This window comes from Syngnathus scovelli, chromosome 5, assembly GCF_024217435.2.
Source record: "Syngnathus scovelli strain Florida chromosome 5, RoL_Ssco_1.2, whole genome shotgun sequence".
In the NCBI taxonomy this organism is placed as follows: Eukaryota; Metazoa; Chordata; class Actinopteri; order Syngnathiformes; family Syngnathidae; genus Syngnathus; species Syngnathus scovelli.
The window spans coordinates 6,301,756-6,319,787 of record NC_090851.1 but is presented as its reverse complement, the minus strand read 5'-3'; the positions used below and the strand labels follow the sequence as shown (position 1 = coordinate 6,319,787).

The following is an 18,032-nucleotide window of genomic DNA, read 5'->3' as shown; positions in this document are numbered from 1 at the left end:
TTAACTGACACGTGAAACCCGACACGCCATCCTCCAGCGACAAGAAAACGTTTCCGACATACCAGTCCCTTCATGCGGATCCCATTCACCCTCTCAGCATCTCCGCAGGCTGCTTGGGACTGTGTGTGTCTTAGTCCATGTGTGTATGACCATATTCAGTTGCAAGAGAGCTCGTTGGTCTTTCACACACGCACACATGAATCAGTCCAGTTTCAGCACTCCTTCCGGATGCTTCTAAAATTGACAGTATGGAAGGGAAGGAATGTGAGACACAAGACGTTTTTGTTTTTATTGTTTGTGTGTTTTGGCATCACTCTGTCTGCATATTTCCGAGTCTGTATGTGTGTGTCTCTTAATACAGCTGTGTAACCAACCTTTGTGTTGACAATGGCAGTCCAAACGCAAACATCATTGGTTTTTAATGATGCGATAATCAGTCAAAAAAAGACGCACGCACACACACACATACACACACATGCAAATGTGGTTCATTAATACACACTATGTCGTGTGACTGTGTGTGTGTTTCTATGTTTGCGTGGAAGGGCGAGCTTTGAGCTGCATGTGTTTCAGTAGCAGCTGTTTTGAGGCCAGGTGGTTGACCTACACACACACACACACACACACACACACACACACACACACACACACTGACCCGCACCCCAACTTTATTGCATGGCCATAAAACAAACACAAACAGCTTCTAAATCAACAGACTTGATTGAGGAGCATCAACATTGTATTGGACAGACAGAATCTCATTAGCAGCCATTCAGTACTTCCGACCTGCCAAATTCCACATCAGTGCACATTTAATACTGGAACTTGCTTTTCTCCTTTGACCTGATGATGGCAGTGGTGGAGGTTCGACTACAAACCAATGCACACATAAAAATTCAACCTTAAATGAATTTGTGTAAAGGAAAATATTAGCTAAGAACATTACAAATTGGAAGCACTTTTTGCAAACGGTATCAGTATTGGTGAATACTCAAAAATTGAGTAGTCATACTGGTATCGGTCTGAAAAAAAGTGGTCTCAATATTTTTGCATTTGTGATGAAAATAAAATGTAAAAAAATTGTTGACCAGTGGAAGTATTCCGTACACAGGAGGAGGAGGGATGATCTTGGTTGACCAATTCCAGACCAGCTGTTATCGCACTGATTAGCTCTCCAGTGCCTCGGAGCATCCCTTGAAGCAATTCCCGCCCCACCGGCAGCTGCTAAAGGTCAGTGGATCACAAAGGCCGTCATGATATGTACATCCTGCGGGATCAAATCAGCCTCAATTTTTTGTGTCAAGTAGTTTCATTGCTAAACGATCATTGAGTCTCATGTCGCACTGACACACATTGTGACACTCGTGAAAGAAAAAAGTTTTTATTTTATCTGCGCGATTCAGATTGTGTGTAATTGTTGTTAACTTGTGTTTCAGGTGTTATTTGAGGCAACATTATGTGTGTAAGTGTCGAAGGTTAGGACAGGTCATGTCAGGTATGTCCAAACAAGTCCCGTCCCCTGAAGCACCAACATGTCATTCTCTTTCTTCTTTTGGTCTTCCCTCACTTCCTGTATGAATTATTGCCATGGGTGACCCTCCAGTCACACCTTCTCAATAGCTGTCAAAGTTAAACACCTTTAAGTGGGCTTGTCACCTTGGACGCACTGCTCTTAAGAGAGCACGATTGAGCATTTCGATTGGAATTAAAACAAATGCGTCAATGTCAGAGATGCAGCGAGTGTCCGGACGCAGCCGTCTGGCTCTCTCCTTCCTCTCCCAATTTTATCACGCGCATAAATGGTTCATCATGTTTTAATTGAGCCACTACTGCTGGAAATAGACCAAGCATGAATGCACCTCTTCTTGCTCTAGTAATGTAATGTTAAAAGCCAAGTGTAAATCCTCACACGATTCCATTAATGCGTCTCCCAAACTAGACACCGACGCTCTGAGCATGCTAAAAAAGCAACATGGCCTCTCGGTGTCTTCGATACTGCACGTGATTATTTGGCTACTTGGAAGTCCTGCAACTGAACTCCAATGTGGGACGACGGGTGTCCCCCATTTTATCGCCTTGGAGGAGACGCCTAAATAAAGCATCAAGTGAGGTCTGTTTGTATGTGTTGTCTTCCTCTAAATGTGACTTGCTTTCTGAGTGTGTCGCTATGATTTCCTCCCTATGAGTCTTGTTTTTTTTCCCCGGGTAAACTCTTGAGGGATAGAAAGGATGGAATGTGATCACTTGCATCAATAACGTGGCAGATGTGGAGATGCAAAAAATACCCCAGCCCTGATTAATATTGTCAGCTCCAAGAATGATTCATAGCCAACGCATTGTGTTCTGTGCAAATAATACACCACCAACTTTTCACGTCAAAAATTCTCTGTAAAATTAAAAACGCCTACAGGCAAGGTTAATTTTTAAAGTTAATATTATTAGCTAGTTTAGGCAAGGCAAGGCAGCTTTATTTATACAGCACATTTAATACAAAAGGTAATGCATTGTGTTTCACATAGTTACAAAAGAATCCAAGATATCTAAAAGGAATATAGAGAAATCTTTGAGCATTCAAACAACAATTAAACCTGGGTTCATGAAAGTGGACAATATTCTTTGCAGAGGTTTGATAAATGTTGTGTCAAGTTATCAAAAATATATACTATATATTTGCCTTTTTAATTCAGTACATTTAGCAATCTTTCTCTTTTTCCACTTACTAAATATATTTTAGCTCTGCTGCGTCTCTCTCTCTCCCCTCCCTCTCTCTCTCTCTCCTCTCTCTCTCTCTCTCTCTCTCTCTCTCTCTCTCTCTCTCTCTCTCTCTCTCTCTCTCTCTCTCTCTCTCTCTTCCCCCCCCCCTCTCTCTCTCTCCCTCCTCCAGAGTCTCTCAACCAGACATTGTGGACTGCAGCGCTTTGACGCACCAGGCTTACTCAGTTGGATTGTCTTGTTGCGCTCAGCTCTCTGGCGGACTTGAGTCCTCCTTCACGTTACCGATACCACTACCGGTACCTGTGACCGACTGCCAAGCATTCAGAACCAGTACGTCCACATCACCTCTTCTAAGTCGTTTTTTTTTTCTTTCCTGTTTTTCGCTGGACGGTGGTTTGAATTAATTATCACAAGAAAGCTTTACCTGGAGTATGTGCGTGTGAGGGAGTGCATGTGCGTGTGCAGGGGTGCACTTAAAGTGTGTAAGTGCGTGAGGTTTCTGTGGATCAGGACAAGGAGGATCGAGGTACCAGGGGGTTCGGCCGCTGCATGCCGCGGACATGTGGAAGTTTGTCCCGCTGTAGCGCAGCCAGAGTCGCTCCACCGCCTCTCCGAGCTCCCTTCTGGGAGACCCCACTCCCGGTTTTTAAACCATCGCACCCCCCATTAAGGAGATCCCAATGTAAATTTAGGACGTGAAATTTTAGAGACGACGAGGAGGACGGCATCCCGCTGAGTTTGCTGAACACTTTCCAGGATCTTTTTCATTCTCTTGCTATTTTGCGCCTCACTTTTGCACTTGCCGCAATGCCGGGAGCCCTGCTGGTGGCCGTCCTGGCCGTCGCTCTGTCCGGCTGGGGCGCAGCCGGACAACCGTGCCCGACTCAGTGCTCCTGCACCGGGACCACAGTGGACTGTCACGGCCAAGGGCTCCGCAGCGTGCCCAGGAATATACCCCGTAACACTGAACGACTGTAAGTGCATACTTTGACTCCAGTTTAAATGCATGTATTTCCTCGGAAAAAATATAAAACTGTATGAATTATTTTACGATAGATGTCTTAATTAATCAACTGACTTTATCTTAAAAAAAATCACCATTCAATATTTCAATAAGCAGTAAGGGAAATTTCATTTTTTGACAAATCATCTTGTACATAATTTCTATTGACGTGTTAAAACGCCCACCAAAATATGCTTTCACCGTGGGGACCGGCGAAGGGCCATGCATGCGTGATGTGGTCGTGTTTGGTGGTTTTGCACTGTTGCATTAGCGCTGCACCCGAGACCACATCGGTTTTGTCTGCAGACCAGTCAGTTAATCAAAAACGGATTTGGAAGCCAAGTGGGCTTCGAGTTTAACAGGCTGTATTCTATTAGGAAAAAGATCAAATTAAAACTGGCCCTGCCTGCAGTGCAGCGGCAATAGCCCAAGCTATACTTAAATTACATTTATATGCGGGTCACTGTGCAAGTTTTATAGAAAATAAATATTCGACAGGCTGCATTATTTTTACTCTTTCTCTTTCAGGGATCTGTACGCTAACAACCTGACTAAAATCACCAAGGGCGATTTTGCTGGACTGAGGAATCTGCGCGTGCTGTAAGTGGCATTTTGTTTTTCTTGAGTTTTTCCTCCTATAACTCTATCCTTTTGCACTTGCACTTTTTTTTCTCGTCCACTTACCCGACGCGCAATGCGCCAGACTCCGAGAGGGGGTCTGGTCACTTTAAGTGAGTCATGCGTGTGCATTTTAACATATAAGGCACCTGTTCATCTGCCAGTGTTGTGAGGGGGGGTCGTATTTTCAACGGTGGGGCCTCAGGGGCCCATGCGCTGCAATGATTAACGCGCTAGCGAGGAAGTGATGGAGGTTGAGCAGAAAAGAAGGTTGTCATTACGCGCAACCACGAATGAAGGGATGACTGAGGGGAGGGTGAAAGTGGGGATCGAGTCAAGTAAGAACATGTGCGTGTGTTTGCGCGTGTGTGACTCACTATTCAAAAGTGAATCGCAGCGGAGACACATTGTTAGAATTCCTCGGGAGATTATGTCCTTGTTGAGGACATAGTGTGTGCGCTTGCTTCCGGTTTTCCGGTCATCAGCTTGCACGGGTGTGCACCTTGTGTTTGTCATGTGATTGCATCAAAATGTGTGCTTGCGCAAGCGGGCTTGGTCAGCATTCTGGAGTAAGTGAATGAGTAGTCAGAGCTAGAAGGTTAGACATGGACTAAATTGGATGATAGATGAGTCTGCGTTGAGTTTTAAAGTAAATTCCAGGCGGCGATCGACCGCCTGCTGATTGTCTTTTCTCCCTGATGCTGTTTCAACAATCTATCACCTTTCATCTCCATCAATCTCTTTCTTTTTCCGCACCCACAGCAACCACTTTCATCTCAGAGCCCAATCTCTTGTGACTTCTTGTCAAATTCCTTTTTTTTTCTGACTCCGTTAAGACACACTCGCCGCACTCATTTGGACTTCCGATAGTTTTGGGGTCACACATTATCTTACTCTTTTATGCTTCTCCCTACAGGCAGCTTATGGAGAACAAAATCACCACAATCGAGCGAGGAGCATTCCAGGACCTGAAGGAGCTGGAGAGACTGTGAGTGACATTTTTTTGTGTGTCTCGAAATAATAAACAGGTGCAACTCAGGCAGTGGCCATTGAGCCACATTTTTTTTTTCATAGCCTGCAAATTATGTGTGTAGATTTAAAATCTGGACCAAAATTGCAAACTGTCTTCGCTTTTAATAACATCAATAGGAAGTATTTATTTTTCATTGAACTAATGCACTAATGACACACACATGACTTTACCTGGGACATTCCCCAAATCAGAAAAAGGCCAATCTGGGGATGAAGATATTGAGCTGCAAGTAAGCGGCAGTGAAAGGTTGTTGCGGTGCGATGGTGTATTCGCTGGTATTTAGCATCCAACCCTCCGGCAGTTATGGCATAATTAAGCCTCGGTTGTCTGAAAGCGCCCACAGCGAGTCTGGCATAGAGACAACAGCAAGAGAGAAGGGGGGGTGCGGACCCCTGACTGGTGAAACGTCTATTGTGTGGACTGTCAACCTTGCTTGATGTTTGAGCAACTTGTATATCTAAATGTGTGTGCGTGTGTTGTCTGACCAACAAGCAACGACACACTGGAATGCAGTCGACGGAGTCAGACGGGGTCTGGAGTCAAGCTTTTAAGACGTGTTGCAAAATGCAGCGCATGCATCGACAAAGCCGCAGACCAGTATCAGGGCATCAATTTAGAATCAATTTAGAAGTCAATCACGAGTTGAGCTAATCCCCTTAGCTCCCCCACCCCGAATCTCAAAGTCCCTGTAACGTCAATTCGGAGATTTGTTTCTGAATACATTAGAAATGATTGAAGGTACATGTGCAAGGACTGAGATCTCAATTGTGGAGATATAGCCTAAAACCTGTTTGGGTTACATGACCGGGCCCCAATGCACAAAGCAAGGTCCGTTAAGGAATTTTGGTATGTGTCCCAGTACCCCGTCAAACACAGAACAGCGATTGTGAGCCAGACCCTCTTTCACGTCAAACATCAGTGAACAAAATTTTCTTGATAGTCTGTCCGGCAGAGTGGAGGCTGTAATAGGAGAAAAATTCAATTTCCCTCTACGCAAACAGTGCACAGGCTGACTCAAAATTTTCCCGTCAGCTTCATGTTGAGGCTGTTGTGTTGCTCCCAGAATTGCAGAAATTGAGTTTACATATAGTTAAATCAGACTGACCTGTTTTATGTACTGGAGTCTAATCTAAGTAGGATTTTGTGGGCTATCCCATTTTGTTTCCTGGCATGCAAAGAGAAGAAGTGAATATAAAACGTCCAGGGTCAGACTGACCTGCTACACGACTTCTACGCTTAAAACAGACAAGTGAACAAAGAGCGTAGTAATTTTGTGTTGTCTAACAGGATACGCTTGTTTCTTTGTTCATTTCGTCTCCGAAGGCAACAAACAGCTTTGACGGCGGCTAACTTTCTGACACTACATGGTTCTTTCTTTTGCTCCGCGTAAGGGTCTTCAACTGTAATTCACCATCTTTGGCGTTGCATGTTCACAAACACAATGATGGAGCCAGTCATCAATGCCCCCCCGCAGCTGCCGGACAATGGCACATCTCCCTAGTCTGGAGTCTGGGGGCCGATTTCAAAGGCCTCCATCCTCCAGGAGGCAACAGGGAGCCTGCTGGGCACCACTGCCCATAGGAGAGGCTCCTAAGCTGGGGTGATGAATCCACAGTGACGACCCCCCACCAGGCTGGAAAACGCTCCCCCTCCTTTTTTTTTTTTTTTTTTTTCTTAGTGACAGGCCCTGCAGGGCTTAGCCCGGGTGGGGTCAGGTGTGGGCCAGTAGCTGGAGGGTGTGGAGGTGGGGTGTAAGGAGGTGTGCAGGAGATAGGCATGCCACAACATACACGTGCACATACACTAACACCCTCGCAGGTTTGGATACACTCATGCATGTGCATTTTCTTTCGCAAGGCTGCACTGTCACTATCGGTTGGATTCTTCTCCCTACACACACCCACACATTTTCACACACTTTTTCTCCCCCTTTCTTGTGATATTTTTCAATACCCGCCCGTCTCTCTTGCTCTCTATTTCCATTGTCCCGCACATATCGGAATGTCACACATTCTCCCCTCCGGGTAGAAAAGGAAGGCGACGACTTGATCCTCTTATCATCATCTAACATTTGAATCATATACGGTGGCTGTCCAAAACCTGTGAAGAGTCACACTCTAAGTAAGAGACTCTAATTATGGGATTTCGGAACACATTAGAGATGAATGATAAGATAACTAGCCAGTAATTGAGTGATCACATGTCAAATATCAAACTGACAGTGGTGAGTACAGTAATTGCCCGAGTATTATTACAAGTCTTGAAATGCGTCTATCAAGAGAGATTACACAAGAGATTGAATGTAAGTGATTGTGTTGTCATGCTTTGACACAGTAAATAGCACACAATCAGTTGTCTGTCGTGGATACAAAAAATAATTTGAAATAATGTACTATACTTAAATCATTCGCTGGGGCTTTGAGTGATAGCGTTGTTGCGGTTGATGGTGTGTGTGCGTGCATGTGTGTGTGTGTGCACGCTTCGTTTTCGTTTATTGGGCAGCAGAGCCTGAAATTACTTGCGCGGCGTGCTCCTTTGTAAAAAGGCATTGGAGATAGATTTCCCTTTTGGGCGCACTGCAGCAGCCAATTTTTTTTTGTTTGCTAAACACTTGTTTGCTCATATCACACCTAATGAATTTGAATGATGCTTGCTGGTCAAAGCCTGGATGAAGAGACTGAATGCAAAGATGCTATCTGTCATTCTCTTTGAGATCAGATAAGATTGGTTGAATCTTGAGCGCAATGGAGTCTCTTTTGACTCACGCCCGTGTTGGAGAGAGACATGGGCCACAATATTAGGTACACAACACAGACTAATTGGCTTCAGTACAAAAGCTGAAATCGATCAAAGGCAATAATGCTCAGTTAAATCATTTTACAAGAAAAATAAGTTGTAGTGTGTGACAATGTGTAATTTTATGAGAACATCGTCTTTTTTTTTATTATTACATCACATTTGTTTTCAGAACAAATATATTTTTTAGCCCATCCAGTTCTTATTTGGCTCCTGCCATGGGATTTTCAAAAATTTATGAGTTTGAGCTTTATTTAACTGGACTTTTGTAATAACTTGTTTTCCCATGAGGTTCTTTTTCTCGCAACATTATAATCCCTGTTGTTTTCCTTTTCGTCGCCCAGATTCTCAGTACTTGTACAGGTGTGCCAGAAATTGTAGCCATTGAGTGCTTGTGCATGCCGACATTCAGAGAAAAGTTTCGTAAAGGGCTTTGGGCAATTACTAGCTTGTGTGCATTTGTGCTAGATGGTATTTGTTGGTACAAATTTTAATGTGTTAACAACACTGCTGGTTTTGGCGTTGTAATAATTGCTTTCTTCCAGGGTGATTTGTTTGTTTTCCTTGTCGGCCACAGACTGCAACTCACTTCGTATCAGCTAGGCTGTGAAGTGTGAAAACCGACTGAGTGTGTGTTTAATATGTTTTTGAATGCTCGGCCACACAAAATGCCGCAATGTGTACGTGGGAGCTTGTGGGTATTTACTGTGTAGTTTGTGTCGCTCGAGCATCTGTTTATGAGTGCGGGGATTATCACCAAGCTGCAGCGAGACATTCACTAGTTGCAGGAGACTCTCACACCTCCGACTTGTGTCTTCAGCCTCTTTCAGACACACTTTGCCCAATGGCATATTTTTGGGAAATAAAATGTTATTGTGTTTTGATACCTTCTAGTGATGTTTTTCTTTCTGGCATTTCAGTTTATTTTGATGGGATGGACTGATTTGTTATGCAAGTTAATTATTTATTATTTCTGACAGCCTACGAACATATACAAGTGTGCCTCGTGTTTTCCCTCGTGAGTTCTTGTGATTATTAGGGGTCAAGTGTGTATCGGTGCAACAGATTGGTTTGCATCTTCATTCTCTGACAGCATCATATCTATTTTAAGAGGATGAGCTCATAGCACTTCTCCTCCGCACCTTCATCCGAAGCAGCCTCAAAAGCGTCCTCGGGGGAAATGTACTAGCCCACCAAACGGGCACTCCCGGGGATAGGCAAGACCTGCCCGGATTGCGGGGGCCTCTCTGCAGGACGTGGGGCTCTTAGCCTCTTAGCCTCCAGAGCAGCTGTTAAGGGAAAATGGGTGAATAATTTAGAAACATACTTCTGCTAAATGTTAAATATTTAGAATAGGGCTCTGGTAGAACTGCAAATGTGAAGATGTTTGTCAGTAGGGATGCATCCAGAGGGGAGGATTAAGAGTCGCCTTCCAAATTAACAAGGGGAAGTTGACGGCCCAGGTACCTCAAAGTACGGCCCACCTTGAGTTTTGGGGTCACGTTTTTATGTGGACCCCCAATTTCTTTTCCTTTATTTAACTCTCATCCAGTCACGGCTGGCATCTGTTGCTCGGCCTCGTCAATGTGTGTGTGTGTGCGTGCGTATGTGTCGAGGTTAAACAGTTTCAGCAGCCTTTCACTCACTGTGTCACTCAGTTGCCTCACACTCTCCCCTGACTCACATCAAGGCACATCCGCCCGCAGACATCAGCACACAAACCTCTTCACTCCACTCAAGCAGGGTTAAATGATCGCACCCACATTATTAAACTCACCCGAGTTCTCTCGACGCTTCTATTTGTACGTGTGTACGTGTGTATGTGTGTGCGTGATGACGGGCTGTTGTGAGTTCTTCCCCTGTGAGGGCCTTGTTTACTCAGTGGGGTCCCTTTCACACATTCAGTAGCCCGGCCAGACCGCCTGTTTGTTTTTCCCACATCGTCTTCTCTTCTCTCCCTTTGTGGTAAAAAGAAAATCTCCCCCCTTGCCTACATTGGAACTCTTGTCTTTCTCCCCATGCCTTGCCTGCCTTCCACCTTCTCCACTTTACTATTTGCTTGGCAGCCATGTTACCATCAAGAGTAACCTGGAGTCTGTTCTTTTGTCGACTGTCACCAAATAGCATTAGGTGCACCCGTGCAATCTAACGGAACCCAAAGCACGAGCTGCGTCAATATGGCACACACACACACACACACATTTTGTTTGGCTGTTTGTACTGTATGTTTGCAGGCCACTTTGTTTTTGGATGCTCACACAAGATTACTGGGCAGCACCATTTTTGATTGCGGCATGAGGGGGGGAATGATTCATCTGTTTGTTACGCAGGCTCCATCCTGCTTCATGGAGTTGAACAAAATGTGAGGAAGAGGTTCGTTTTGGGGCTTTGGGGTGTGGCGCATGTCCATTGACAAAATGAGAAATGAAGTTGTCTTATTTTCGGTATCCAGATTTTTATGCTGAACGGTTGTGTGGTTTTATAAGTGATGCAATGATGCAGCTTTGATTGACACCATAAGAATGCTAATTATTTTACTACTTATGGCCGTCTTCTCAGTGCAAGCTAATGAAAGCTAGTGAGTGTATCGATCCATGAAAACCTAACCTCGTCCCCCTATAAACTATAAACATTAAACTGTAAACAGCTAATTTATAACATCCTCGGTTTGAAAGAAAAGAAAGTGGTTTCCTTATACGTTTTTCGTCTTTTTCAGGCGCCTGAATCGGAATAATCTGGCTGTTTTCCCTGAGCTGCTCTTCCTGGGCACAACGAAGCTCCACAGACTGTAAGTCCTGATTTCCGTTGTCCCTTTTGACTGATCACGAAACTGCTATGCTTTGTTGTATCAAAGGCATGACATCACTCGGATGACAAATGGCTTGGTGACATTATGTTGATGTCATTTTGGGCAGAATATGCCCAAGAGAATTCCACCCTTTTCACAAATAGGTTACATTAAAAATCCATATCTGTTCCACAGGTCACAATCTAGATAAATGTAGTCCATAGTGTCACTGATTGGACTCGAATTGTTTGTGCAATCTTTCCAGGGCTCACAATATATTTCTTTTGGGCCAATTCTAACACAAATCTGTCTGCATTTTATGACTCAACTAATGTCTAGGGATGGCTATTGAGACCACTTTAACCTTTTACAAATAAATTCTCATCAGTGTAGGTTGCTGCAGATGTGTTGAAATGATCTCCAAACAATCCATTGATGATCTCGATGGACTACATCTTGTAAGCATTCCATTAATCAAGCAATAGTTGGGTTGAACTGGTTAAACTAGTAGTTGGATGGAACCATTTTTGAACCTTGACCTCAACCCCATCAAACATGTTTGTGATGAACTGAGACAAATACTGTAAACCACCAGGCCCAATCTCAGGTTCAATGTCAGTGATCCCAGAAACATTGTTCTGGATGATTGGACAAACATTCCCACAGACACACGTATCGACACGCACACACACGGAAGAGTGGACGTGATAATAGTGCCAATGAGGAAACCAAAAACATATTCCATTAATTGAAACTATACACACAAAAAATGGACTTGGAGTCTAGGAGAAGTATAGTTGTTTAAGCAACTGTAAAATAAAAAAAATGCTGTAATGTCTGAAGATTATTTATTATATATAAAATTGTAAAATGTTGGTAAATTCTAGCAAAAATCATGGAAGTGGATGCACCAGATTTGCTTTTGTGGGCCACAAAATGATGTGGCGGGCCACATCTGGCCCCCGGGCCTGAGTTTGGCACCTCTTACTTTTGACCCATAAATGACTCCTTGTTTTCTTTTACACTTTCCAATGTCGACCGTCCCATTACTTTTTGTCCATATGTTGCATCTTGCATGGAAACAAACAACTGGAAAACCTGAAATGCCATTTTGGTCTGGTGCTTGTGGAAGCTCGCCAACAATGATGTGGTGGAACATAGATGAATGAGAAGGAGTCGTGTGATTTTCAATGACTCTCTATTGAGGCCAGTTCAGTAGCTAATGGAGATTAGCACCCCGACAGCTGCTGTTCACCGTGTGCATGCATGCCCGAGTGTGTGTGTGTGTGTTCATGATGAATCAGGTTTCCCCTCTAAAGTTACATTTGGTCTTTCATGGGTAGTAAATAGTTTTAGTCACAGAAAATCAACAGTTGCATTCAAAGACGTGCGCCGCCGATTGCTCCGCCACCACTGTCGCAGTGCTGAGCGTAAAACGATCTGTACATCTCAGACTGTGGGAACTAACTACTCGTCGTGGTTGTTCGTGGTTTCGGGAAATAATTATGGTGCGGTATATACTGTATATATAGATTTATATATAAATGCAGCTGAATATATTTATCTAAAACAATATTGACACGCTCAGATGATTCACATTGTGTGAAAGTTGTTTATGTTCTGCGGCCGCTCCGGCGGGCCGCTGGCTCGACCTGTCATGTCTGAGGTTGTGTGTCTGTCCGTGCACGCTTGTGTAAGTGTGTGTGTTGCTCAAGGCCAAGACTTGGCATTTTGCTTAGCGTGTGGGCCAAAAGTAAAAATACATCCCAGTTCGACTTCTCCCCATTCAGCTGTCACAGACCACCGGCCTCTCAGTGCGCGAACGCACGTTTGTGGAACGTTGGTGGAATCTGCTATGACAAGTGCGTTTGGATAACAATGATCATAAAAATACACGGAAAGAGACAACAAGTGTGCTAGTCCACAATGAAAATTTTTTTTACCGGCGCCTCTGCGGCCGCAAAGCTGCAAGCGCATTTGTCACAAGTATGGAAGTCATTTAGTGTGCATTTCGACTGCAAAGCCAATATTAATTCTTTTGTGTGTGCTTTGACCCCATGCAGTGATTTATTCTATTTTTAAAAAACATAACATGAAACCCTTGAGAATCTCTACGTGGAAGTGGAACCGTGTTAAGTTTTCTATTGAGGTCAGATGGTATGTGCAAAGTCTTTACTTCTTCCAACAGTGCTGCTATATATACGGACACTTACTCAACCTACTATTATGAACATTCTTGTTTTCACTCTTAGACTTTAAAACCTTGTGTGTGTTATGCTTTTAATCTTTGCTTAGTGCACCAGTTGAAGGACTCAAGTCCCCAATTTTCCTGTAAATTATATACTCATTCTTTTTTCCCTCGCTACATCTGCGTAAATGATGACGTTATTGAGTAAAACTCAATCTGTTGAGGAACTTTGCGGCGTACTTTTAAGAGCTACATTTATCACATTAGTTTACTTAATCTAATGCGAGTGCAATCCAGCTGTTTGTATACAAGCAATTAAAAAGTCAGCTTTCCATAATAGCTCCCTTTTTAAAACGCCGACGTCCTCAACACACACATTGACTGCATGAGGTTACACACATCTGGAGACGCCATGTGGCAGGCAGCACCCCAGCAACCATGTCTCTCTGTATTTGCCACGGCACAGACGCAGACACACACACGCACACACACACACATTCTGTCCCCGCATTCTATTGTCGAGTGCTGAGAACCACAGCTGTGACTGTTTGCTGCGAGCGAGAGCGGAGAGACAGAAAGAGAAGGTGATCGGGTCCAACAGAGCCAGTTCATTAGATGGACTCTGTAAAACATGATGGCCCACTAAAAGATCAGCACCTTTGCCAAGATCCCGGACAACCGCCGAGCCGCTGCGCAAATCATCCGATCGGGCGGGCGTGTGTGTGTGTGTGTGTGTGTGTGTGTCTGTGTGTGTGAGCGCAATCATGGACTTTATGACCACAGAACTGACAAGGTTCACTTCTGGCAACTTTTATGACGTTCTGCTTTTATTAAAACTGTAAAGTAAATGCTTGGGGGATTGATGAAAAGAATGGTGCGCTAGATGAAAAGAGAACATTCTCTAATTCCACAAGTCTGGTTTTGTTTCAGTGTGAGTGAGCTCAGATTGATGGGATGTTTGGATTTTATTGTACGTTTTGTTTTTTTCCTGCCTTGCTTCTTTCCAGTGTCACGCTTATCTTAGATTGTTCAAACATCGCATTTTTCTTTTACAACTTTTTGGCAAACTGGACCAGGCCAACGCAGCAGGAGTGACTTTGAGATGCATCTGGCGGGGTGACGATTTAGAAAGTCGATCTTAACCTTACACCTGCTCAGGCCACATCTAAGACAGCCGCTCTGACATGATGTATTCCGTTCATAAATTTGTTAACGACATCAAACCTTCTGATCAACTTCCAGCCACCCTGTAGAAAAAGAAATGCCAAATTGTGGTCTCCCAAATTTCCCAACCCGCTAAACTAGACTTGCCCTGACATGACAATCAAGATGTGCCCCTTTTTATGCTGAGCGGATGTGTGTTGTCTATGAAAATAGAGCTCAATGTGTGTGTGTGTGTGTGTGTGTGTGTGTGCGTGTGTGTGTGTGTGTGTGTGTGTGTGTGTGTGTGTGTGTGCGCGTGTGCGTGCGCGCGTGTGCATGTAATAGCGGTTAATCCTGAGCTAAACTGTGCCATGATGAGGCTTTACCAAACGCCATTGTTGCTTAGCAGCCTAGTAGGTTGAACCTTTGTCTTTTGTAAACCCTGATGCCCCCCCCCCCCCCCACACACACACACACACACACACACACACACACATGCACTTGCCACCTTGGTCTGGGAACAAGTGTCTTCTTGGTATGTCGACACTCGACAGTGAACTAGGATGATGTTTTTTTTCTTGTGAAAGAATATTTTGAAATCAGCAGAAAACAAATCCGGTGCTTTTAGTTACCACAGTGCTGATGACCTCTCGGGTCCGAGAGGGGTGAAAGGTGAAGAATGTCCCAATCATAACATCTAAGCAGGAGGTAGTATGTCAAAGTTGGAATGTCTTCCTAAACATTTACAAAATTAATCACAGTTGGTTAAGTACGTTTCAATTATTTGCACGTCATGTTTATTCAAAACATTGAGTGACTTTTCGATTTATTTTTGGATGCTGTCCGATATCCTTGACACTTAAGTGTGATGAATGAAGATATATTTAGTGATTGTTCACATATGATGCACTATATAAACTTGTCATAGTCTCGTCCAAGAGAATGACTTAAATCCCCCTAAGCGTCTCGCTCTCCTTCCCATCACGAACAAACAGGCCCGCACCGACTCACCACTTGAGTGTTCCGTCTCATTTCCTGCCCCCTCCCGTTTCTTTCAATGCAGATATAAAAAATTCTCATGCACACGTTCACATTAAACAAAAGAGCTCTTTTCACATCTTCCCAGCAGATGCTGTCCAAAAGTCCAGGAGTCATTCCGACTCACAGGGAAACAACCAGTTTTATTTGTAATTTTTTTTTTTTTTGGTAGGTATTTCCATCTGATCTGTTCCCACACGAGGAATCACCTTGAGTGCAAACAAGCTCTTGCAACGTTAGTGAGTCATTCATTCGCCTTTGCATGAGTAACATGATTGACGTCTGAATTGCTCAAGGCCACTCATTCCTAAGAAGTGATTTTGCCATTCATATCCCCCAATACAATGCTGCAATTCATTCGCAAGGGATTCGACTTTGCCAAAGCCAGAGTGGCATTATTGAGATGGCACCTGTACAAAAGATGATGTTATACCGACAAAATGTAAACGTGAACTGAAAACGCCTTACTTGAATTTGAACAAACTTTCTTCTGGATGGGTTTGAAAGAAGCCCAGATATGATGGACGACCAGCTGCTGTTGATTTATTTAAAAATATGATTTCAATACATGTGTAAAATCCAATATTAGCATTATCTGCACTTCATTAAGTGCTGCCCCCACAAAATTATAGGAATGCGTCTCGCAAAGAGATCAGCTTGACTATTTCCCCCAAGGGAAATAACGAAAGGGAAATAATCCGTTCCAGAGTCAAACGGTCACTATCACATTGTAACATTTGAACATTCTTAACTCCCAAGTGTATATGAAATTGGCGTTAAAAATTACACACTGAATGAATATGCGTACATGTTGTTCTTCAAAAATGTCCTGCATTTGATGACATTGCTAATCCATCCAAGTAATCTTTTCTTTATGATCACCAGTATCACCAACGAAATCAGAAAAAAAAAAAAAACGCCCCCGTCTTAATTATTTCTTCTGACCTGAAGTCACATGGGATTTTTCCAAGATTTTTCTTGGAAATGTTTCGTTGACCTTGACAATAATTCACCGATTCCCAAATGTGAGAAATCAACAGCTTTACGATTTCAAGTCATCCAAAAATAATTTATTTACTGCAAATAACGTATCTTTGCTCAGCTATCTATGTCGGCGACATATAGTGGTCAACAGAACGATTACACGCTCGTCCACCAGATGGCATAATTAACAACCAATTTTTGTTTTTGGTAAACTAATTAATTTGATTAACAGGTAGATTTTTTTTTTAAAAATGCACCACACCATAAAAGTAATCTTGCCTAAAATGACCGCAGTACGTCACCAATTTGACACAGCGGCTTGGTCAATCACCTGTTGGGTGTGCGTGTCAGAGGTCGGTAGCTCACAGGTCAAAGGTCATGGGGAGCATCAAATGAGATCTGCAGGATAATGAAAATGCCAGGCAGAAGTGGCGGCGAGAAGTAGAGAAAGTTATGCTCCGAAAAAAAAAATGGGGTAAAGGGGGACAGCAACGGTGAGCCAGAATGAATGAAGGGTATTTAGGGCAAAGATTAGAGATGTGTTTGCTGTCTTAAATGGTGCGTGGAAAAAGTGGAGGAAGACAATGACGCGTTGACAGAAGCGTTTTGCACATTGTGAGTGAGCTGTAAAGGGGACATGTGGAGAAAGTAAGGAAGTTTTATCAGCCGTCATTGTAGATGGCAGGTAGCCTGAAGTCTGGAGCCTGCATGTCTGTTACACACAATTACTCAGGTGTGTGCGGATGTAACTTGAGCATCCATGATATAGAGTGATACCACCAACTCGATGTCTCGGTGTCTCTGTATGAATGAATACTGGCGTGTTATTAGCGTTTCCCCGGTGCGTTGGCTCCGCCCACTAAGCGTCTTAATTGTGTTTGTTTCATGTTTGTCACTTAACGCACTGCGCTTAAGCTCATTATGCAAGGCGGCGGGGTGCACAGGAGCAGGATGTGCTCGCTCTGCTCTGGCTAGCCTCCCTCTGCAGGCTATCTGCAGGTATGGATCCACACGCAGCGCCTGTTGATGGATGTCCGGGCCCGCTCGATGAGTTATGGGAAGGATTATGAAGTAATCAGGACAATTTATCATGCATGGCTCCTCGACTCACCCGTATCGCATCCACTCAGCAGTATTGACCTCGGCCTTATAGCTCTAGCGCTCTAATAAAGTGTTGAGATTCTCTTTTAAATGACCCAATAATCAGCGTGTAATTAGTCATTGGAGCAACACTTAGGCCTTATCACAGGAGTAGGTAATATTTTGTGTGAATGTGGTTGCAAGTTATTGTTTGTCTTTGTGCCTGTCAGCTTGGATTTTTTTCCTTTGGGCGGGGCAAGGGGATTTGAGAGGATACAAAACAAAAATTTCCAAATCCATACAATTTTTTAAAAAATGATAATAAAGATAGAATATATATTCCTTATGGGGGATGGGTGAAAATTGCAAAGTACCCAAAAGTCTGGCCTGGCACCTGGAGCATCCAAGAATTTTTCAGAGGGGGCAGTGCCCCAGCTCCCCACCTCTAGTTCTGCCAATGGTGCCTCCTCTCACCCAAAGTCAGCTGCGATTGGCTCCAGCTCCCCTGTGACCCTAATGAGGACAAAATGTGTCGAAAACAGATCTTTCAACATAACAGAGTAATAGAAGTCAATGTTGAACATCACACTCCTTCCCCGGCAACACGGAATGCCCTTCCACTATTCTTTGTCTATGTTGTTTATTC

General features: G+C 43.7%; 1 protein-coding gene across 6 annotated transcripts in view; it reads left to right on the top strand.

The window, feature by feature from the left end:
- The window catches only part of slit2 (slit homolog 2 (Drosophila)), a 102,028-nt gene that overhangs the window by 35,901 nt on the left and 48,095 nt on the right, over nt 1–18,032 (top strand). For 2 of the 6 annotated variants that reach the window (XM_049719736.2, XM_049719735.2), the window contains exons 1-5: nt 1,941–2,105; nt 2,885–3,689; nt 4,247–4,318; nt 5,253–5,324; nt 10,882–10,953. In XM_049719736.2, the coding sequence (XP_049575693.1) occupies nt 3,523–3,689; nt 4,247–4,318; nt 5,253–5,324; nt 10,882–10,953 (383 nt within the window). In that variant the 5' untranslated portion in view covers nt 1,941–2,105; nt 2,885–3,522. Of the gene's footprint in view, nt 1–1,111; nt 1,231–1,436; nt 1,496–1,938; nt 2,106–2,884; nt 3,690–4,246; nt 4,319–5,252; nt 5,325–10,881; nt 10,954–18,032 lie in introns of those variants that run through there. The other 4 variants (XM_068650780.1, XM_049719738.2, XM_049719734.2 and 1 more) reach the window with 4 other exon arrangements.